General features: G+C 38.5%; 1 protein-coding gene across 1 annotated transcript in view; it reads left to right on the top strand.

Annotated features, from left to right (window-relative positions):
* Positions 1–23,985, top strand: part of Arhgap10 (Rho GTPase activating protein 10) — a 258,740-nt gene that overhangs the window by 56,675 nt on the left and 178,080 nt on the right. The window contains exons 7-11 of the mRNA XM_048813852.1: positions 4,510–4,611; positions 10,042–10,152; positions 12,206–12,310; positions 18,970–19,099; positions 22,749–22,855. Coding sequence (XP_048669809.1) covers positions 4,510–4,611; positions 10,042–10,152; positions 12,206–12,310; positions 18,970–19,099; positions 22,749–22,855 — 555 coding nt within the window. The remainder of the gene's footprint in view (positions 1–4,509; positions 4,612–10,041; positions 10,153–12,205; positions 12,311–18,969; positions 19,100–22,748; positions 22,856–23,985) is intronic.

Below are 23,985 nucleotides of genomic sequence, written 5' to 3' on the forward strand. Positions count from 1 at the left end.
TTTGATAATGCAATGAATTTGGTAATATACTTCCCATGTCTAGTATAGGTCTGATGTACATCACTGCAATTGTTCTGCTACTTTATAACTTGCTCTTTATCAACATGCCAAACAGATTAGATTTTTGTCTACTCTCTGCATTCTGAGTTCTTCATTTAAATAAAAAGGGAGAAGGAATTGGAATCTAAAAAAGCACTTGGGTTCTTCTCCAGACTAGTCCAACAATAAACATTATTTAACATTTCTAGCTTCAATATAAGCCATTTTATCTCCTCATTCTTAAAAATGAAGAAAACTCAAAAATCATCTAGTTCCTCCTCTCAAAACAAAACCAAAAAATTCCAGTACCATATTCAATTAATGGGCAATTCATGGTTCTGTTCAGACTTTCATGAATGATTTGTATTCTTGATCCATTTTTCCACGGAGGTAGTACCATGTGCTTTTTACTAACCGTTGGATGCTTTGTGTTAAGAATGTTTATTTGTTTGCAGGCATTTTGGTTGCAGTTTCCCCCCACTTTGTTCTTTGGTAGGTTTGAAACCACTAGCTACGTCCTGCTTCGTCACATGTTGAAGGTTGACGTTAGGGAAGTGCAGGAGGCAAGCATATAAAGCAGGGTTTATTTACAAAAGGATAACATAGGCTTCTCCTGGGAGGAAGAAGGGGGCCATAGCTGGTATCCTGGTATCCCAAGAGGTGAGCACATTCTACCTTTTTTGTATGTCTTAGGCTTCCTTTGTTCTCCTGCTTTCTTGCCCTTATCTCTCTTTCCTGCTTATATGACTAGGCCCTCTTGGTGGAATGGCCAAAAGGTGGGAAACAGGTGGGCTGGAGGGGCCAAGGTGGAGTGATCCTGGCAGGAAGAGGGCATAATTAACAGCTCCCTGTAGGGAGGGACAATCCCTAGAGGGACACGTTGGGGCAGGGGTGGGTTTTCTTGATAAGAGGAGAGGAAGGGCTCTGAAGGCATTAGCGTTTTAATTCCTCTTTCACTTCCTAGCCAAATTTTCCTCCTTGACCTGACCTGATTTATCTACCTATACTGACTGCCTGTGTCAATTTTGGCTTCAGTTTGATGATGATGATTTTGTGATATCTAGAAGTTCTTTTTCTTGGATGGGGGGGCGGTACTAGGTATTAAACTCAGGGGCACTCAACCACTGAGCCACATCCCCAGCCATATTTTGTATTTCATTTAGAGACAGGGTCTCACTGAGTTACATAGTGCCTCCCTGTTGCTGAGGCTGGCTTTTAATCTGATTCTCCTGCCTCAGCCTTCCAAGCCACTGGGATTACAGGCATGTGCCACCGTACCCGGCTGTGATATCTACAAGTTCTTACAGCTTCTTTTATTTCTTTTTTGCCCAGAGGGTCCTGGTATTACTTGCTGATCTAATGAAAACTTTTGTCTGTATTATAGCTTCATTTTTTACTTGTGACTCTCTCTAAATCCATCTGGAATTAATTTTGATATGAGGTGGGGTTCTCTATTTCCCAGTAGCTAAGCAATTATTTGAGCACCGTTCATTAATAATCTTTATTTTAAACCCAGTGATTGCTGATGGCATCTTTATATATTTTATTTCCAATAGTGTTTGAAAGATCTGATTATTTGAATTGTGCTTCTTGGGTTCATAAACTCCCTCTGCCATTCATACATAATAGGTCTTATTCTACCAGTTACTCTGGTAGTATTTCATTTTTTTTTAACACATGCAATATTACAACTGATTATTCACTAATTTCCTATGAGTCATATTTAGTCTGTAAACAAAACCTTACTCATTAAATTTTTGCAAAATTTTGTTGCCACCCTTATAAACCATTATCTTTTTCAGCTTTGTTTCTGGAAAATTTGGAGGTGGCCTGTGTGGTGGGCTTGTATTTCCATGTGGTGGCTGTTCTGGGAGCCTTCCCTCTGGAGCAGATCTTGGCTTCCATTGCCCTACTTTTTCCTAGTGTTTCTTTTCTAGCCGATTTCATGCCTTATATGATTGCCTGGCCCAGACTCACTTGAGTTTGTAATGTCTGTTTTATAAGAAATATTTTCACATTGTGATTAATTTTATCCTCTTTGGAACTTCTTGAATTAGGCTTATCAACTATTTCTTTTTAAGAATTAATATATATATTTATATCTATTATAATTCAGTATTGAAAATACTCCATTCTTTATTGAATGCTGCAAACTACAGCTTCCTTTAAATTTGATTGTAGCACAAGAAATCAGACGATCATAATGAAAATAATTCTTTGTAATCATATTCAGAACACATGCAGGAAGAAATAATTCTCAACCTCTTGAGATTTTTAGAGCAAAACACAGCAGCATTTGTATAAGACTGTAGTATGTATGAACACATGTATTTCTATTATAATTGGTGGGGGTAATGTTTCTTGGCCAAATTCTTTATTTAGGAAGCTTGTTATCACTATTTTCTTTTCATTCCCAACTTTACCCAGGACTTAATTTACATGACCAGCTATTGCTGCATGTGCTGGGTGTTTTGTCTGCTAATTCCAATTTTACCTCCTTCCTTTGTCCCTTGCTGTGATGCAGATTGAATCAGATAAGAGAGTGAAAATGTTTTCTGTATTCCTGGTAAATACGAATGTGTAAAGGATTTGAATCTTTCTTACTATGATGGATGTTTTGTAGTGCTCTTGTGATTAAAAAAGCAGAAGTGTGACTCTCATTTCTGTTTTCTTAAAACCCAAGAAGCTGATGCTTGGAGAATGCTGTGATCCTAGTGCAAGGTCACAGCAAAAAGTGGCCAGATCTCCGCACCGAGACTTGATCTACTCTTCACACTCTAAGCTTTTAAGCTAGTGGAGATTTTGAGGTAGCACGCATTTGTAAGAGTTTATTTTCTGTTGATGAAGAGCATAATGACAAGCAGAAAAGAGACTGACTGTAATATATTGATACTTGAGACGTGAAATAAAAAGTTGTAAATTAAAAAAAAAAACAACTAGGGCATAAAGAAGAATGCAGGTCTGTGTTTCAACAAGTGTGACACATACGAGAGGTTACACCTGCCTATTTCTTGGGTTCTTCTCACATAGATGGACCGTGGATCACCAGGAATGAGTCAGTAGAAAATACTCCCTGATCTTTTGAGAAGAAAACTTAGGTTCTGTGATGTCAGATGAGTGGTTAGTTTTTGTTTTTGTTTTGGGTGCAAGTTGATAATTGGACTTGGATTAGAAATGGGAAGAAACTCCCATTCCTGAGACTCTTTTCCATTAATTTAGGGTCTTTAGAAGACTTGGTGAGGATATATTGTGGGAGGTTTGAAAAACAACTTTGTGGTCCTATGTAGTGGGGGGAGATAAATGCAAAGAAGTAGAATTCACAGTATTTATGAGGGAAATCTCATACCAGATATAGACAGACTAGTTCACTCTTTACTTAAGAAAAGAGAAGTTGGAAAACGGACAGGAATGTATCTTCCCAGGAGAGTTTGAAGTTGATGAACACGTTTATTTTTTGGGGGGAAGCATGGAAACTCTGGTTGAACCTGGAGGCATTCTGTCACTAGCCTATACTCCCAGTCCTTTTTATTTTGTATTTTGAGACAGAGTCTTGCTAAATTGCTGAGGGTCTCATTAAGTTGCTGAGGCTGGCCTTGAACTTGTGATCCTTCTGCCTCAGCCCACTGAGCTACTGGGATTATAGGCCTGTGCTTTAGTGCCCAACTTGATAGACACATTTTGATATCATGAGGATGTGATATGTACTCATTGATGCTCAAAAGTGTTTATTAAACACCTCCCAAGTTGGCCAGCAGCTTAAGAGGGGGCATAGTTTGTCTTTTCTGCACTTAGAATTTTGCTTGTTTTCTCAAAGCTTCTATAGCAAAAGAAAAGCAAATACAGGTTCCTGAGAAATGTTTATAATATTAACCAAATTAGCTCAGCACTAGTATGTCAATATTATTTTAGGCTCTTTTGATCTATTGATACATATTCTAGGCAGTGTTAAGAAATCACTGGTAAGGTATGGGAATATGAAAAACATTTCTGACCAGAGGATCTTATTGTTATATCAGCCATTGAGGAAAGATCTTTCCTTGGATGTTTTTTTCCCAACAGTGATCATTGTGATTTTTTAAAAAAAATTCTAGAGCCAAACTATTTCATTTGAAATGAATTCCTTTTCTAAGCCAAAATTGAGACCAAGTTTTTTTTTTTTTAAGACTATATGTTCTTCTTATGTATTCTTGTGTTTTCTTTTTGTGAGGGACGAGTGACCGCATTAATTTTTAATAGTGGTAAATGAAGAGTTGAAAAATAGCATAGGCTTCAAAGAAATCAAGTGCATCTCTGATCCTCATGCTGACTTGATTTATAAGCTGTGGCTTGGGTGCTGCAGATGTTTTTTGAATTGCTCCATGTTCCCTGGGACTTTGTTTTATTTTCATATTTTGAGCATCCTAGTGGATTCATGATGTGTATGAATTTTTTTCTGTTTAATCATAATTGTCTTTTTTTTCTGATTTGTAGGAAGAAAAAAAGAAGTTCGACAAAGAAACAGAAAAGAATTATAGCCTAATTGATAAACATTTGAATCTGTCAGCCAAAAAGAAAGACTCACATTTACAAGAGGTATTCTTTTTTTTTTTCCTGTTACTTTGCAGAATTAAAAAAGTGCATATATTTTTAGATGAGCTTTACTTTTGAAAACTTCATCTGGAATTAAGTATTGGGGGGAAAAACGGGTTTTGCAACAAATTAAGAAGAAATGGTACTTGTGAAACAAGACACAAAATGATGAATATATCTTATCATGATTGAGTAACCGTGGATTCATAGTAGTAAAAATTTTGGGTTCTGTTTTTTCATAGGAGCAATAATTTTAACCAGCCTTACTGTATAACAGATATATTATGTGCAGGGATGGATCTATTAATTGGCTTTCAAGATTTCTTGAATAAATGGATTGAATTTAATAGGCTCATGTATAATTTTGCTTTTATATGAAGGTAGTATTAATCTTATTTAATGCCAGGGATTCAGAAGGTTCAGCTTGGTTGAAAGAAATCCTTTTTACTTGTGTTAATATACCTTTTTTTTGGGGGGGGGGGGGAGTAGCTTTATGCAAGGAGAAAGGAATTCACATCTCTCATTTTTTTCTCTCATTGTTTCTAAATTCCTTGCTGTTTTTTTCCCCTCACTCAAGGCTTGAATAGAAACATGTGTTGTTCATAATGCAGAATGTACACTTTTTTTAGGAAAATGTTTGCAGTTTTATATCCCCACTTGTTTCACATAGTACGACTTCTCCTTTTCTTGTTTGGGTTTACACATGTAAGGAATCTGGGTAGAATGTGCCATTGTAACATGTACCTAGTGAAGTTTTATCCAAATAACACTAACAGCATTGATTCTAGGGTGTATTTGAATTTCGGATAGTTGGTTGCAAACAATATGTATGTGGGCACACATGTGGTTGATTGGATATTATCCCCAAGTGACATTTTCTTTTCTCTAATACCTTTGACATTTGGATGGCGCAGAACAGTTTATGAAACAGAAAGGAGCTTTTATACCACTTAATCCTCCCTACAATACCTGAGGTATGGCTCCATTCTCTACTTGTTCCACTTTGTAGAAAACCACACAGAGTTACACATGCTCCCATCTCTAGCCCTCGGTCGATTTTGCAATGACAGCTGTTGCATTTATAGACATGCTGTTAACAGTTTTAACCTTTATTCTTCATTATCTCTATTTCCAAGTATCTGGAAGAGAATTTTTATGCCCCAGGTAAATTTCCATCTCCACTTTCTAATTAGGTATCCAGTTCCAAATGTTGCCCATGAAGAATCATGGGAATCATTCTGGACCCTTTGTCTCACTGCCTACATCCAGTTTGTCAGTTTGTGCCATCTTTAGCGCCAGAACATACAGTGTGGCCACTTCTCAGGACCCCCTCCTATGCAAACCCTCCTGACAGCTACCTGTAGTGGCCCCAGGCCATTCCCTGGGGCCAAGCAAATTCCTTGCTCAGGAACTTTACATTTGGTCTTCCTTTTGCCTTATGATTTTAATTTTTTTGCTGGAAATTGAATCCAGGGCTTCATGCATTCTACCCTCAGAAGGGGCACACTGAACTCCACCCTGGACCCCTGCCCAGGATATTTTCAAACCAGATCCTTGCGCTTCAATTCTTCAACTACTCTTCCAAATGCTGTATTCACAGGTTACCTTATTAGGAAATCTGTTCCTGCCTATCCTACTCAGAATGTTTCCCTTACTCTGCCTTTTCCCCTCCATATTCTTTTTCTTTTTTCCTTTTTTGGTGCTTGGGATTGAACAGAGGGGAGCTTAACCATCGAGCCTCATCTTCAGTCCTTTGTAATTTTTAAATTTTAAGACAGGGTCTTGCTAAGTTTAGGGCTTCACTAAATTGCTGAGGCTGGCTTTGAACTCGTGATCTTCCTGCCTCAGCCTCCTGAGCTGCTGGGATTACAGGCGCACACCCCTCCATATTCTTAGAGCTGTTTTACCTACTATGTGCTTGTCACATGGCTTCTTCCAAGGAGTGTAAGTTCCTTGATGTCAACAAAATAGTTTTATGCAGCACAAAACCTCTGTGCCTAGAAAAGTATCTGTCAGGGAATAGGGATTTCTATGTATTTATGGCAAGAAAAGTGTGAAGATGTGTGTCCGCTGAGCTAGGGCTTTGGCGATTTTCATCAATCCCAATTTCATCAATCACTAAGTTCCAGATCAGATATTTGAAGAGACTCTGAAGGTGAAGAATTTTAGTTTCATGTCAGTTACGTGTACTTTCCTATCTTGTTCTGATTTTTACTAACTTACAGACTCCCACTTGAAACATCCTTCTCTTGAAAGTCTGGAGGTTTTTTAAAGGGAACAAAGTTCGGTTTGAATTTTCATTACTTTTGCCTGCAGCCAAGGTGTTGCTGATCCTCAGTGACTCCAGGTGCTTAAGAGATTAACTGCTGAGAACTGTATTGAACAAAGGCATAGAAACGTGGCTAATTTACTGTCTCCTCTTGTTTCAAATGAGAGTAACAACAAAAAATTGTAGTATACAGAAAGCTGGCTATTTTGGTAATTCTCTTGGATCTGTTTCTTTGGCTTGTGTTTACCTTCTTAGGGATATTGATGGAGGTAGAAGCTCTGTTGCCTAAATTCTAATTTCTACACTGTAACACGTGTTAGTTACTTGACAAAATATTTCTTTTGATTTTGAAATTTCTCTTTACCTATCAACAAAATAACATTTCAACATAAATATCACTAGAGAAGTAGCTCCTTTGAATAACTTCATATGTGACTGATCTATCTTATACATTCTGATAGTAGAAATGTTCACAATTCAGATAATCAAATAGAAATTGTGTATTAATTAATAACTAGTGACTTTTGCTAAGTGTAGTATATTACTCACTTTTGTGTTGCTATAAAAATTGCTTGAGCTGGCTTCTTTATTTGCTTATAGTTCTGGAAGTTCAAGAGCATGGTGTGGACATCTGCTTGGCTCTTCACAGGGCCTCAAGTTCGATGGCATCACAGAGTGGGGGTGTGTGTGGAAGACAGATTCAGGGGAGATGCCAGGCTCCCTTATAACCTAATCTCCCAGGAAATAATTCAGTCCCAGGAGACCTGCATTAATTCCCTCCAAGCATAGTACTTCTGTGACCTGATTTCCATTAACTGGGCCTCACCTCTTAAAGACTTTATCACTTCAGTATGGACACCCTAGAGGTCACCTTCCAGCAAATCTTTGGGGGACACATTCAAATCATATCCAAATCATGTAGTAAGTAGACTTGGTCAGGGTAAAGGAAATCATTCTGTGCCCCTAGTAGGACTTAGACATCTCTGGCAGTATTGTAAGTCATGGGCTATCTGTGATCCCAGGGATTCTGGCGATATAATTGTGAAGCACATGACACAACAGTTTTGGATATTCAGGATATTAAACAGGTGATAATAAAAGTTGACCAGAAATGTGAGGGTAATTACAGTAGCAACTACAGCTACAAGAGAGAATCAGCTCAGACAGGACCAGTCATTTTGGCTCTGGTGTAATAATGAAGCAACCACCCTTATCTCCCCATGTCTTCATTTTGTTAAAGACTCAAGAATTAGTGTTTGCTGGTAGTTGTAGCTATTTATTGCTGATGGCTCACCAATCAAAATCTGATGATCAGGGGCATACAAATAGGACTTTGAGATAGAAACTCTTTTTTAGTTTAGTAACACTTATTGCATTGAAACACTATTTTAATAAAGCATTTGATTTCAAAAGCTTATCCAACTGTCATTGCAAAATATAACAAAATTCATGATTTTCACCATTTTCAAGTGTGCAGTTCAGTGGCATTACATTCCTTCATGTTACATAATTACCACCTCTATCGCCACAGCTTTTTTTTTTTTAATCTTCCACAGATGAAACTCGGTACCCATTAAACACAGCCTGCTCCTCCTGCCTTGACAACAAATCGTCTTTATTATTTATTTTTGTGGTACTGGGAATTGAACTCAGGGCTGCTCTATTGCTGAGCTATATCCCCTAGCCCTTCTTATTTTGAGTCATGGTCTCTAAATCACCCAAGCTGGCCTTCAGCTGGCTATCCTCCTGCCTTAGCCTCTGGAGCTGCTGGGATTACAGGCGTGCACCACTATGCTTGGCAAACCATTCTATTTTGTCTTTGTGAATTGCACTTTTTTGGGTATCTCATATATTTGAAATCCTACAGTATTTGTCTTTTTATGTGTGAATTATTTTGCTTGCATAATATCTTTGAGGCTTATCCATGTTGTATCATGTGTCAGAATTTCAGGCTGTTCAATATCTATTCATTCATCTGTCATGGACAGCTTCTATCTTTTGTTTAGTGTAAAGAATGCTTCTATGAATGGTGTACACGTGTCTGAGTTCCTGCTTTCAGTTCTTTTAGGTGTATACCTTAAAGTGGAATTGCTGCATCCCATGGTAATTCTATTTTTAATTTTTTGAGGTGCTTTTGGGATGTTTTCTACAGTGGCTACTTCGTTTTTTATTCCTACCAGTGATGAGCAAGAGTTTGTTACTCCATATCTTCCCTACCTCACCTCACTTCTTTTCTCCATTTTATAGTAGCTGTCCTGATGGATGTGAGGAGGTCTCTCATTATACTTTCCTGATGATTATTTGAGCCTTTTTTTCCTATGCTTGTTAGCCATTTTTTATCTTTTCTGGAGAAATGTCCAGATCAATACTTTTGAAAATCAAGTTAGCAACTTAGGAGAAATACTGCACAGTGCCTTGTTGAGAGTGGTTTCTGGGATGAGAATTCCTTTCCTGTTGGTCTCTGTGGAACTGTACTCTTCTCCCAGTTCAGTTAGGCGAGATAAGCTGGCACTATATATTTTGGAATAGTCTCCTGAACAGCTGGTGTTCCCTGGACTCACAGGGTGATCCGACATGGTGAGGGCTTAGGAGCATGAGCACCCCTAGATGGGCTTCCGACGCTGACCTGCCTTCCAGAGCCAGTTTCTCAGATGTGTCATGGCTGCCAATTCCTCACCTGCTGCTCTCAATCACCTAGTACTGAAGTGACTGGAATTTCCTCAGCCTCCTCTCTCAGGCCAACCTCATTCTTGGAAGATTTGTTCATGGAAATAATGTTGATGTGATTTTTTGAGTTGGCGGCAGTTATGGTTGGGAACAAGTGATTGAAGAAAGCCTAACTGTTGGGCCTCCAGTCCTTGGGGGTCAGCTAGCTATAGCCTACAGGGTGGGGATGGGGGGACTTTTTCTGAAGAGTCTGAGGGTTACTATTTTAGACTCTTGAGGACCTTGAGGTCTCTGCTGTAGCTGCTCAATGCTATGGTTGTGGCAGGAGAGTAGCTTCAGACTTCATGTTAAACAAACAGTGCTGACTGTTCAGATACAACTTTATTTACAAAAACAGGCAGAATGCCATATCTGGCCTGTGGACTGACGTTTGCCAACTTCTGGTATAGAGTTTCCTTCTCTCTCCAGTTTGACTAACCTCAATTACTTTAACACAGGCAGATCTCCAAGTGGAGCAAAACCGGCAGCACTTTTATGAACTGTCTCTTGAATATGTGTGTAAGCTTCAGGAAATCCAAGAAAGAAAGAAGTTTGAGTTTGTGGAGCCTGTGAGTATTAGAGCAAGTTGTTTGCTATTTTGGTGATACATTTTGGTAATATAATAGTCATATTTTCTCTTAGATCTAACATGGTTCCTAGAGGCTATAGTGTGTAAACATGAAGACAGACATTATACATGGAAGGATGGACACAGTCACAAAGTCAGGGAATCGCCTCTAAATCAGTGGTCCTCAGTCTCTTTTGTACAGTAACACACATTGAATATTTCTGTTGGCACATGATCTCAAGAAGTATAGTCACGGGCAATTTTGACCATTTTCCTTAGAGCTTCACTCTTTTAAAAAAAAAAAAATCCTTCTGCAAGAATTAATATCAAAATGTGTGTGAAAGTGGCTTTTTGTAGGATCGTCTTTACTCAAGATCATTTTTAAAGTAACTTTACCCATTCAAACTCTGTCTATTTAACAATTGAATGGTTATTTTTTTCATCATGATTTCTAACATGGTTAAAAATTTCTCACCATGGTTAAAGCAACCTGTGTTGAGAACCTGAAGGTGGAACATTTGAAATTTTGTGAGTGAAACTAGCATTTCTTTTTGTGGGGAGTATCAGAGATTGAACTTGGGGGCAATCGACCACTGAGCCACATCCCTGGCCCTATTTTGTATTTTATTTAAAGACTGCCTAACTGAGTTGCTTAGGGCCTCACTGTTGCTGAGGCTGGGGCTTTGAACTCACAATCCTCCTGCCTCAGCCTCTGGAGCTGCTGGGTTTACAGGTGTGAGCCATTGCACCCAGGGAGTGAATCTAGCATTTTGTTTCAAGAAACACTTGATTTTTTGTTATCACAAAAATGTTTTTCTAATAGCTTTAGTTATTTTTATGTTCAAATACATGTATATAAATGTATGTTTCTTAATTACAATGTCAAGGATATTTCATACTGCGAGTTTTAGCAAAAACAAACTGAGAAACATTGGAAGTCATTCTCTATATTTATTTTAATCGTAATGGTCTTTTTGTATTACACAACTTTGAGTTCCAGTTCAATACTATTACAGTTTACCCAATACATTCATGGTTTTGAGAAACAAAAGAACTATTAAGTACTGATTGATTAAAAACTTGTTGGAATAATAAAAATAACCTAAATTAAACAACTAGAGAAAAATTAAACCTCATTAAAGCTTTCCTTTTATATGAAATAATAATGGCCTACATTTATTGGGCACTTACAGTGCTCACTCTTAGTTCAAGTCATTGTTCTAAGTACTGTACTGTGTTCACTTCATTCCATGCAGTAACTCCAAGATATTTTTGTTATCCCACTTAACAAATAAGGAAATTGAAGCAGAGAAAGTTTCCATAATTTGCCCATGGTCATTATAACAAGGGATTGCTTAGGGATTGACTGTGGATGGCCATTTGATGTTAAAGCCCCAAATTTCTGTTCTAATCTAGCTGTTTGGAAGAAAATTAATCTCAAAATTTCTTTAACTCTCCCCCCCAAATCTCCTCTTCTCCCTTTCGATGCATTTAGACGTGGGGCAGAAGCAGCTGCCCTCTAATTAAGAGGGGCAGGTTAGGAGTTGGTAGAAAACGTTAGGGCTTAATTACTGCCCTGCTACTGCCCTGCTTCTGCCCTGCTTCTGCCCTGGGCAAGTCACTGAACATCCCTGTCAACAAAACTGGGGTTGCAGTGCCTGGGATGGATGCCAGTAGAGACTGGAGCTCTGCTCTCTGATTCCATGATTTTACTCTTACGGATGAGTTGAACTACAGAGTTTAGGTTTCAATTACAAGTGAATATTGGGATTCTCTTGACGGATGAGGATAAGTGGATGACTTAGAATTTTGTGAGGCTTGCTATAAAAAATAGTCTTGTGGCACTGAGATTTAAGAAAATGTTTCTTCTTTATAGAAATAAAGACCAATTAATAACGTGTACTTTGATGTCTTTGACTTCTCCTGACTTCCTTACAATAACATCAGTGGGGTGCAGTGAGAGGAGAGGGAAGCACTTGACAGTGTATGTGATTCTTCAGTGTATGTGAGGGATTTTCCCCCCTGCTAATGTCCCCTTTTCTCCTTTGTCTTAGATGCTGTCATTTTTTCAGGGAATGTTTACTTTCTATCATCAGGGCCATGAACTTGCCAAAGACTTCAATCACTACAAAATGGAACTACAGATCAACATTCAGAATGTAAGGAAACAAAACTTTCTGGTGTAAGAAAGTGTATTTTTTTCATGTGTTTCCTATGGGAAAAGTCTTATTAAACTAAGATCAGGCTGCTGGGTGGGTACTGAGAAAGTGGGGGTCTGATGCCACCTAGTGGTCAGCTTTTCAAGTAACTAACTGCTCTTCAGTTAATTGAGCCTCAGGAAATTCTGCCACCTGGTGGTTCTTCCTGAACTTTCTGGAACAGTTTTAAAAATGAGTTTTGTTATGTTAACTGAGTCACTGTGCATGAAACTGCTAACAGACCCTGCCACTTTAGTTAAAGGCTTTAAAATGATAATGAATTGAATTTCTCCTCTGTTAACCAAACTTCATGACTTTATTCTTAGACAGGTTTAGGTTTCCAGTGGAAGTTCTTCCCTACATTTTAGGCATGTTCACTAGTGTGCAGTTGTACACAATTGGTATCAGTCTGCATTGTTTTTCTTTGGAAATCAGATGCTTTTTGGCAGATCTTGAATAAGGCGATTTTAGAGAATGTATTTACTAAACAGTACAGTGTATGTGATTTTAAGTGGCAGAAGTTTTTTTCTCTCAACATTTTAGTTGATCCTTGATGTGTCCTCATGGAAAAGCTAGTCAGGGTATGTTTAACAAATATTGAAGCCTTGTTAGAGATTTAGTGTTATACAGCTTTGGGCCAAACTCATAGCATACACTGAAAGATATAAAATAGATGGACAGTCAGTTTTGAGGCATTAACTGCTTGTGCTTTTATTTATTGCACGATTAGAAATTGAGAATAAAACCTCCCCCCATTTTTTTATACAATTCTCCATATTTGGCAATATACATGATAAAATCTTATTTTTATAATTGATAATGTCAGTTTTGTTACTGAGCGGCACCAATACCAGCCCAGGGAATGGGGTAGGTTATAATCTTTGCTGCTCCAGAAATATTCGGAGTCCATTTGGTAGGACGGTAGGTTTTATTTAAAGCCAGCTTTGAAGGAAGATCTGTTTCAAAGGTTTCTTCTTGGAAATCTCTGCAGGTGAAATAAGCTTTTTAAACAAGAGACAACAGAGAGAGAGAACTCACAATGTATAGATTTAGTTAGCCTGTGTTAGGCCTGTGGAGGAGGCTGTCTCCCTTTGTAGCTTTCTTAGGGCCTGTGGGGGGCCTTAGGGGGGCCACTGCAGAGTAGCAGGGGCAGCTCCTCAGCTTCTGGTCTCTGCAGGAGCAACTTGCTCTTTATTTCAGTGGAGGACCCCCAAATTAAGTTTGTTTTTAGTTTCCATTCATAGATTGTTTGGCCACTTAGCTGGGTCAAAATTATTAGAATCCTTGTAGATATTTTTCTGCTGCCGTGTTCCCAAGATCAGTGAAAAGAGTTATAAAATATGGATATTACTATAATGTAACAATTTAAAAATATAATTCCAAATCTATATAGATTAGTTATACTCACCTCAAAATCATTCTGTAACATGTTTAGTCTAAAGAATAGTAAACTGCAGAACACAGTTTTATAAAGATGTTAGTTTAAAAGATTAGATTATTACCATTATTTTTAAAGTCAGAATATAAATGCATCTTGTTTTTACATTTTTAAATTTATTCTCTTTAGATATACATGACAGAGTGTACTTTGACATACTATACATACATGGAGTACAACTTCCCATTAGAAGATTAGATTATGATTCTGATATCGTACCCCCTCCCTGCTCCACCTTCCACCAACTGGGGATGTAACTTGTTGAAATTGGCTTTTCCATCTGGGCCTCATCTGTCAAGTTCAGGGCTGACCTGGAGAACTTTCAGACAGGACCGTATATAGAATTTGTGGGGCACATGTAAAGTGAAAAAAATTGAGCTCCTTATTAAAAAAGGATGAAGAAGTTTCAAGACAGAGACAGCAAAACATTAAGCCTGGCATGAGACTTTCTGAGCACAGCCCTGTGTGGCTGTACAACCTACCTCCCTGGGAAGCCAGCTCTGCTCCAAGCTCTGAGGTGACATGTTAGGGACATATCAGCCTCCGGGGGCCTTCAGTGAAGCTATCTTGCTTATGCATGAAAGTATGTTCGTAATGTATCTATAGGGAATAGGGGATCTAGTTACTTTACATGCACCAGAACAATTTGAGAGAGATTAAATATGTCTATGGGATTGAACCATACTCAGTCATGAGAACGTATAAGCAAAACTTGAAGTCCTGCTATCGTTTGAAATATTTCAGAAAATGACCTGGTTAATATCCTTAGTATATAAGACCTTACACCTTTGGCAATTACGTTCATTTTCTGTAGAGAAATGGACAGACAACAATTTACTGAAAAATAAAGTACAAAAACTAAAACAAAAAACCTTTTAAAAAAAGTTTAAATGTATGAATTGTCATCAGTGAACTTCCTAAATCCTTACTGTTTTCTAAATACTCCTCTCTCGGTTTTATTCTGGATGTTTCTGAGGTGACTCGTGTAGTTCTCTCATGTAGAAGCTATTCTTTCTCTCGAACTTGCCTTCAGTATTGGGAATGCCTGATCTAGGCGTCTTTCTCCTTCCCTCCCTCTCTCTGTCTTGCTGGGGTTGAATCCAGGTCCTGTGCATGCTAAGCACTGGCTCTACCAGTGAGCTACACCCAGTCCTAGGAGGTAGGCTTTAATTTTTTTTTTTTTCTATTTAAGAGACAGAGTTTTGCCAAATCTCCCAGGCTGACTGGGAACTCCTGGGCTCAAGTGATTCTCCTGCCTCAGCCTCCTGAGTGGCTGGGGCAGTAGGCACACACCACCACTGCCCCTGGCTCTTCAGTTTTGCTCTTAGCTAATTCTCTTCCCTTCAGAAATCTCTCATCTTTGAAACATGTCATTCATTCTGTGCTATCTGTTCCACCTCAATGGTGCTATCATTTACTTATTTCTTGGCTCTTCATCTTTTTCCTTGATGATATCAGCTTTTAGTATAATAAAGAGAGAATGCTGGTTATATAAAACTACATGTTACTGGAAGAAAATCCTAGTGTGTGTGTTTAATGTGACAATGAAATATCCTGAAATTTTAAAACTAAATATTACAATTAACTCTGTTTTAACTTGGGTACTTTTAGTCAGTGTTTTGTTATTCTAGTAAATTAAGTAGCAAAAACTACTGTATGATCAGAAAAAAGCTGAACTTTATTTTTTTAAAAGTAACAACAATGTATTTTCGCCTTATCTGGTTACACCTTTTTCTATTCAAAGATGGTTAGACTTTTTTGAGGGACTCTGTCTTCATCCATTTTCTGTAATCTTGAGTAATAAATGGAAAGCAAGAAAGTAGCAAGATGGCTTTTAGAAAATAGATTTCAGAAGAATGGAAATTGCAACCAAATTAAAGGATATTTTATAAAAGTAACTGAACTTTTGTGATTCTTACTCCCAGAAGACTATGGGGTAAGGAAGACTAGAATTCTTTGAAAGGAATAACAGAAATTTTAGGATTCATTGAAAATCTCTAAAAGTCTAACAGATACTAAGAATGGCTAAGTAGTGTCTAACAGTATGAGAAAATATTTTCCTTTGTTAGAAAATCAATATTGATTTCCCCCCCAGTGGCTTAATTATAATAAAACAATAGTAAAATAGTACTGCCTAAATTAATTTTGTTACTGTGTGCTGATGGATTGCCCTAAGTGACTTAATTTGAACTATGCACGTGTAGTCTTCATAAAAGCAGATGTTGTAGATTTTTCTTTCCTTCTAATTTGAAGGATAAAGAAAAGGAGCCAAAGGAAAAATCCCTTCTCAAACTATCCTGCCCACTGGACAGGGCAAGCACTGGACTTGAGCACACTTGTGCTGGGTCCACAGTTTCAGGCTCTGCATGGTGGAAGAAGATGGGTCGGACCCGGTGTATCCGGGATCAGTAAAAACGGGATTTGAGAAACATTCTGATACAACTTTCTGGTTCCGCTGGACCTTAACAGCCTATGTGTAACACAGGAGTCCCATTTATCAGAAGAACTCGGATTTAGGCACTGCTAGTACACTCACTTCCGTTTCTCACTGATCCTAATCAGAGCCTGTCTGGTTTTCTGTGTAAGGTGTCTTAGGGTCTTTAGACCCAATGGGCTGTTTGCCCAGGATTTGCCACTCCACTGCTGTCTCCTGTCTCCTCCCTGTGCATAAAGCACTTGCAGGGATGATGTAGAACTTGAGAGTGTGTGTGTTTGGGAAGGTTACTTGAGTAGGGCTTTGTAGGGCTGCTCCTGGTGTGGAACAGGGTTTCATGAAATCCTCTTGATGTTTTGAATCACACTCTGCCATCTTTTGCCCCATGAATGAAGTCATGGGGCCAGGAAGGGAAGGCTTCAATGAAAAATGGCGATCTGTACATGGAACCGTTGCCTGTACCCTAAAGTCTTATTTCTGTGTACAACTTGGTGTGCACAGCTCTTCCTTCTCCTTTTCCATTTCTCCTAAGCGTGGTGCCTCATTTGACCCATCAGTTTTCCAGGTGTGGTCAAATGTGTCTTGATTCCACCTTGGCCCCCAGATGCAACCCCCTTATGGCCAGATGGGCACTATCATAAAAGGCTTAATTTATAAGGCTTCTTTCAAGGCTGGTTAGTTTTAAAATGTTTGCTGAAACATGGAAGGAAAGGACGTTGGCAGTGGTGTGGTTGTGACATTGGATGGAGCTAGGCTGCAACCTGCCTCTCCGGTCATTTGGGTTAAAGCACCATAAAGTGTGTCTGGTAGTGTGAAGTACTCAAATGTGATTTTTCACACCAATTTATAATTTACCTAAATAAACATGGTCTATTAAGTAAATAGCTAAAATGAACAATTTTTTTTTTTTTTTTTGTGAGACACAGGCCCTGAGGAATTAGGGCAGCGAGGTGGAGGCCTGGCATGGTGGCATTTGCAGCAGGGAATTGTGGCAGAGGATGTAGACGTAGTATGTAGAAGGTAGCCAGAGTGTTTGGGAGCTTGCTTTCCTTCTGCTGATAGGTTAATTGAACAAACTGAGCAGATAGATTGAGAGACCTGGCTGTCAGTATCCTCAGTGTTTGAGAAGAAATTTATAAATACGGAAAGGGATGGACCAGAAAAAATCTTGAATCATTAGAGTAGAATTAGATTTATTGGGAGGAAGTCATGGGTTTGGCACACATAGATGTGGAAGTACTGATCTGTGTTTGTGTAAGTGTATATATGTGTAGGGGTATCGCCCAGGTCTGTCTCCTGGGAAGATTTAGCAACGTTAGCCCCATAGCTGTGGGCACGCTGTGTCCAGATCTTGTTTTCTGAATACTGCCTCTCACTGAAACGAACAAGACTTCTGGAGAAATGACTGATTCTAGGAGAAGGAAAACATAAACTTCTGATATGTCAGAAGATGGTAGCCAGATTGAAGGAGTTTCTGCTGGACAAATTTAGGTCAATTTGAGCATTGACATGAGTGGGTCAGAGAACGAGAATGAATGTGTGTGTATTTGTGCATATGCATATTTAATATACACACATGTGATTTTCACCCCAATTTATAATTTGCCTAATTGTGCATATGAATATTTAATATACACATGAGAAGAAATGAAGGTTGGAAGGAATCTCAGCAAAACAAGGAGGGAGGAAAGTAGAACCAGAGCGATCAGAATAAAGGTGGGACAGGAATCCCTGGAGATGAGCGATGGGAAGGAGAGGGAGCGGATGCAACACATGAGTACTTTGATGAAGTACCCAAAAAGATTTATTTTTTGAGGCTTTGTTTGTGTTTACAATCAATCTCTGAAGTTAAGTTTTTTTTTTTTTTTATCAGACTCCCCACCCCTCTAGGAAGAAAGGTATGATTCTACCATTTTTCCACTCTGAAGACCTTTGGTGACCCTTTTCATTGCAGGGAGGAGAGAAGAAATTTCAATAATAATTTTCTATCTCAGCTCCTCCACAGTTTCACATCAGCAGTTTTTCAGTATTAATACAATTATTTTCGAGTCTGAATGAAAGAAATGTCCAGAAACCCGGTGGTGCTGACGCATCACAATTTCCTTGGTAATTTTGTCACTTCACCTTCCATATTCGTTCTCCACATAGTTGCCTGACAGACATTGGCATGCTGAGTCTCCTGGGTTTCGGAAATGTGATTTGTCCCTTCAGATATCAGAGACGTTATTTGTAGGTGAGATTCCCCCCACTTCAGGGAAGAAACGTCATTTTCAAGTGCAATTACCACAACCTGGAAAAATTTACTCTTGTGTTTATAAACTTGCAAAAAGGAATTAAGATGTCCAGCTTCCTAGTGCTCAGATTGCTAGGATAATCGTAACAATCTGAGTCATGTTGGTTGTTGCAAAAATCTTACTTCCCAAGTAGAAATTCTATGATCTATTGTTTTTTAAAATCTAAGATTTAATAATAACATGAGAACTAAAAGCAGGAAATTTTATGTTGGACAGTGAAATTATTTACGGTGTTAGAAAGTTTCAAAGTGCATATTCTTTGGTTATTGTGGCTTGTGCTTCTCTGTTGGCTGTTTGACCACCGTTTTTTCCCCCTCCTTTGAACAAAGAATTGGGATATTTTGACAAATACAAAAAAGGAATTCTACAAATTTGATTATGGTTATTCAGAGACTTTAAAATTCATGCAGAAAAACCTCATGAGAAATTTAAATTTATCTTTTGTCCATTTCAGACACGGAACCGGTTTGAAGGAACAAGGTCCGAAGTGGAAGAACTTATGAACAAAATTAGACAAAATCCCAAGGACCACAAACGAGCAAGTCAGTTTACAGAAGAAGGCTACCTGTATGTACAGGAAAAAAGTAAGAGGCCCTCAGACCCTGACTGACTGGTTGGGGTTGATTAAAAATCCAATTGCAGTTGGTCCTCTGTGGATTTCCAACTGCAAATTGGATGTACTTGAAAAAACAAAAACAGACCCTTGCATTTGTACTGAACATGTACATAGTTTTTTCTATCATTCTTTCCTGAACTACACAGTATAACAACCATTTATTTAGCATTTGTGTTGTAAGAGTATCATAAGTATTCTAGGGAGGACTTACTGTATATGGGAGGATATGCATAGGTTCTATGCAGATAACATGCCATTTGATATAAGGGACTGACTTGAGCATCCCAGGGTTTTGGTATTGATTGGGGGGACATTGGAGATTCTGGAACCAAGACCCCACAGACTCTATTTAAAACTATTTGTTATAATTACTGTGGCATTTGGGGAAATTATTTCTTTCTTTGCCCCCGCTCCTGTCCTGAGAGGCATATTTTGTTTGGGAAAAATACTTCATACATACATACATACATACATACATACCCTCCCCTTCCCCTCAACGTTGCCTCTCCCCATGTTAAGGTCCAGATGGGTATCTTTCTCTTCTTTCTTCAAACCATTTCTACCCACACCATCTCAGATACTTTATTCTTACTAAAGTTATGAAGACTGCAAGTGGTTATTATAAAAAATATTCCCATGTGGCACCCACATTTATTTTACAGGGTTTTTAAAGTCTTGGTGCTTTTTCTAGTTCATTTTGTGTTGCTCTAACAAAACACAAGAGGCTGGATAGTTTATAAAGGTTTATTTGATTTAAGATTCTGGTGGCTGAAAAGCTGCATCATAAGATGGTAAAGAAACAGAAAGGCAAATGGCCACATGCAGAAGATTGCCAAGAGCCCAGACTGACCTCACTTTATAACCTACTTCTGTGAGAACTAACCTGGTCCTACATCAATCCCTCTCATGGACGGAGCCTTATGACCTAATCATCCTTAGAGGCCTATCATCTCATTATGGTTGCTTTGGGGACCAAGTTTCCTGCACAGAAATCTTTGGGGGACAAACCATATCCAAACCATAGCAATTGCTGTTTTTGTGAATATGCAGCACCTTTGGTGGTGATGTTTGAAAAATAAGTCAAATCTCTTTCAAGCTTTAAAAATTTAGTGTCTCTTTAAACAGTTAAACTCTTCAAGTTCGATTCTTCTGTGATGGAACCCTGTTGCTAGTTAGTAGAAAGGATGAGAATATGAAATGTGTCTACATTGACTGTTTTCCTCCCTTCTCATCCTTACCTGTACTTACAGGGATTTATGATTTTCATTTGTTAAGTGTGCCTGATTCACAGGACTTTGAAACTGACCAGTTTAGTAGTGGATAGTACTTGGGCAACAGGTTATATGCCCTCTATGCTTGGAATTGAAGTTAATGGTCTAGGTCATCAGGAGATTGTGATGCTTTTTCCATTTGCCCTTGTTTAATCTGAAATGCCACAGTCTTCACTTCTCATCTCAATTCCAGTTTTTAAAATTGAATTTGAAATAACTAAATTAAAATCCAGGATAGAGTCACGAGAATGTTAGAATTCTTATATGTACGATATGCCCGAGTGAAAAATCACAGGGAACTTGAGACATGCATAACTTACTAAACTTACTTTGAGAGAAATTGAGCTCAAATTAGACTGGAAGAAAACCAACAAAAACTATAGTGGCTAAATTCTAATTTACTGTAGCCCAGGCACTGTGTTTAACTCTGTATATGCTGTGTTCATTTAATTCATAAAACAATGCTATGAGGCGTTATTACCCTCTTTATCAATGAGTAATGGAGGCAGAGGTCACAGTGTTCCCCAGATCACAGGGGTAGTAAGTGCTGGATTGAGAGTCTGAGACGGATGTCCAAGTTGCCACTCAGGTGGGCGAGAGCCTCATTGGCCACCATGCTCACAGCCTGCTGAGTAGGATCTGGTGGGGGTAAGGAGGGCATGGTGGCTTAATTAGAGGGAAGACCTTGAGATTGGGTGCAGAGACTCTGATCTGAGATTTGGCCTTGTTGTTTCTTAGGCATTTGCTTGAAGCTTAAGTGTCTGTATATTAAAGAGACAAGAATATAATCATTTCTTCTTTGAGATTTTTTTAAAAAAATTAACTCTCCAAGCAATATCTCCAAAAATACAAACACTGGTTATTTATGACACAAACCCCAGTAGTTCTCAAATTGAGATCTTTGGACCAATAACCATCTGACATGAAATTATTTTTATTGTCTGGTAAACCCTTTCAACTGCCTCATCCCACCAAGATACCATAATTAGGTTTCTCTAGAGTTGAATGTATTCCTTTTATTTTTTAATATATTTTTCTTAGTTGTGTGTGGACACAATATCTTTATTTTATGGGGTGCTGAGGATCGAACCCAGTGCCTCACTCCTACTAGGCGAGAGCTGTCACTGAGCCATGACCCCAGCCTGGACGCATTCCTTTTAAATGAGCTTTCTTTTTTTTTTAAGCCTCCTCAGTTTTTTTTTTTTTTTTCAAGTATAGGTTTATTTGTGTAGGAAATTATGGTGTTTGAATGTTTTTTTCTTTTTTTAGAGTCCTTACTTGGTAAATTGTCAACTTCTGTTGGTCCTAAGCTTTGATTTATGATAACTGGATTTTTTGTTGTTGCTGCTGCTGGGAATTTAACCCAGAGCCTTGTGCATAGTAAGCACATACTCTACCCCGGGCTGCACCCTCCAGCCCTGATAACTAGACTTTTATTGGCATGTGCTGTTTCAGATACTGGGTACTCCTGACAAAGACACAGTGAGGAGGAGCTCTAATGGTGGGAATACTGACTTAAAAGAGTTAAGGGGATTTTGAGAATGTTCTAGTGCATGTATGGTCTGCTTACCCCTGTCACATCTTAATTTTTTTTTTTTTTTAAGAAAGCTAGCAGCAGGTTTATTGTAAAAGCAATAGAGATAGACTTCTCCAAAGAGAAGGAGCACTAGAGCTGGGAATCCCTTAAATTCCTTACTCTTCATTTCTATATTTCACTCCACACCCGCGCTCCTCAAAGCTGGGGATCAGTTCCAGGTCCTCAAACATACTAAGGAAGCTCTGTACCTCCGAACTCCACCCCAGCCATGCATATTTCACTTCCAAAGCCTTGATTGTCCCATTATCCAAGGCAGCAGTTGCCAGGGTGCTTGCTGTTAGTGGGTTTAGAGCACTAGATGGATTTCTAGACTGGGTGTTTTTTCCTCAGCACTGTAATTCTACAATTCTGTCATTTTGAGGAGCAAGAATCGAATCCTAAACCATTCCAGACATCACATGGAACTCTTGTGAGCTCCTAATACCTACAACACTCAAAATAGAGCTTCAAATGAAGAGATTTTTCAGTTGTGAGATAACTGTTTTTTTCTACCACACTGTTTGAAAAGTATGTTTTTAAATCACTTGTGTTTTTGCAGAAAATGACTTATAATCTTGTCTCCAAGGACCTCTTTGGGCCCTTTTATTTTCCCTAGTTTTCTCCTTTTATTAGAAACCAGTGTTGTTGATGATTCGTTTTATTGAACTGTACTGGATGCTATTTATTGTGATCTTCTTAGTAATGGGCTTAGAGTTATACATATCTGCTTATTTATGAAGAAAAAAAATGAAGTTATGTTTTTGTTGAAGGGCCTGCTCCATTTGGTTCCAGTTGGGTCAAACACTACTGCATGTATCGGAAAGCAGCCAAGAAGTTCAACATGATCCCATTCGAGCACAGATCTGGGGGGAAGCTTGTAAGTATTTGGATTTACTTTGTTCTATGTGAAAGGGATTCTTTGTAGGGGAGGGTGTCACTTTAATGGTTTTTATTCACTACAGGTAAATGAATTTTATTTTGTTTTTAGGATTAAAATCTGTTTTCTATTGTTTCCAAATAGGCCCCAAAAGAGAACAGTTGTGTTTTTGGAATTGCATTCATGGGTCTTTGCACTCCGAATTAACAAACAAATAAACAAACCCAGTTGATTCCTTTTATGTCACTGGTTTTATAAAGTAAACACAGTAAGCTTCTGTGACTGAATGGTCCCCTAGTGTTTTCACAGCAGGTCTGATTTGCACACTTATGGTATGTTCAGAGCCTGAACCACTGTAGAGGTTTCTATAAGGAATTTTACTCATTTTCTATAAGGGGTTACGACTGAGCGTTGGCTTTGACTGAGTTTTCTGTTGAAGTGAATTCATACAGAGTTCTCATTTGGGTATTTCTCATTCAGCTAACTACTCCTCCCAAAGAAGTAAACAGTAAAGAAAAGCACAACAGTAAGAACAGAGTAAGCAGACCTCAGGCATTGCTATGCGGGAAAGGTGATTTCTGTGTTTTAAACAGAAGGTACAGCTTAAAACATTAACCTATGCTCTGGAAACAAAGCTCTTCTCCCTCATAGTGAACATGATTGGCTGCACATTTTAAGCAATTCACTGCTTGCTGGGTAGATGGGTGTGGTTAGGTGAACACAGAATGAACCCAAGCTGACTTCTGTTTAAATATACTTTGCTTCTGCCTGAAAAAAGTGTAAGACGGGTTGTAATAAAAACATGACATAGTAATGGATCAGACACGGCAGTGCTGGGTCCTGCAGTGGAGAGGACACAAGGATGTCACTCTGGGAAGCAGATGGGGTGACGACTGAGCATTGGCTTTGACTGAGTTTTATGTTGAAGTGAATTCAAGTCTTAAGGCACGTGTGCTTTGTGGCATATTTCTGTTTTGCCCTCATAATAAGAATAATAAGTATATTTTAGAGTTTGATGTTTTAAATATTGTATGTTTGAATGTTTTAAAAAAATTCTAGATCCTCATTCTATAAAGTGTTCTAGAAGTGTGTACTCAGACTTCTATGGTTTTCCTTTACTTAGTACCTGC

This window comes from Marmota marmota, unplaced genomic scaffold, assembly GCF_001458135.2.
Source record: "Marmota marmota marmota unplaced genomic scaffold, marMar, whole genome shotgun sequence".
Classification (NCBI taxonomy): Eukaryota; Metazoa; Chordata; class Mammalia; order Rodentia; family Sciuridae; genus Marmota; species Marmota marmota.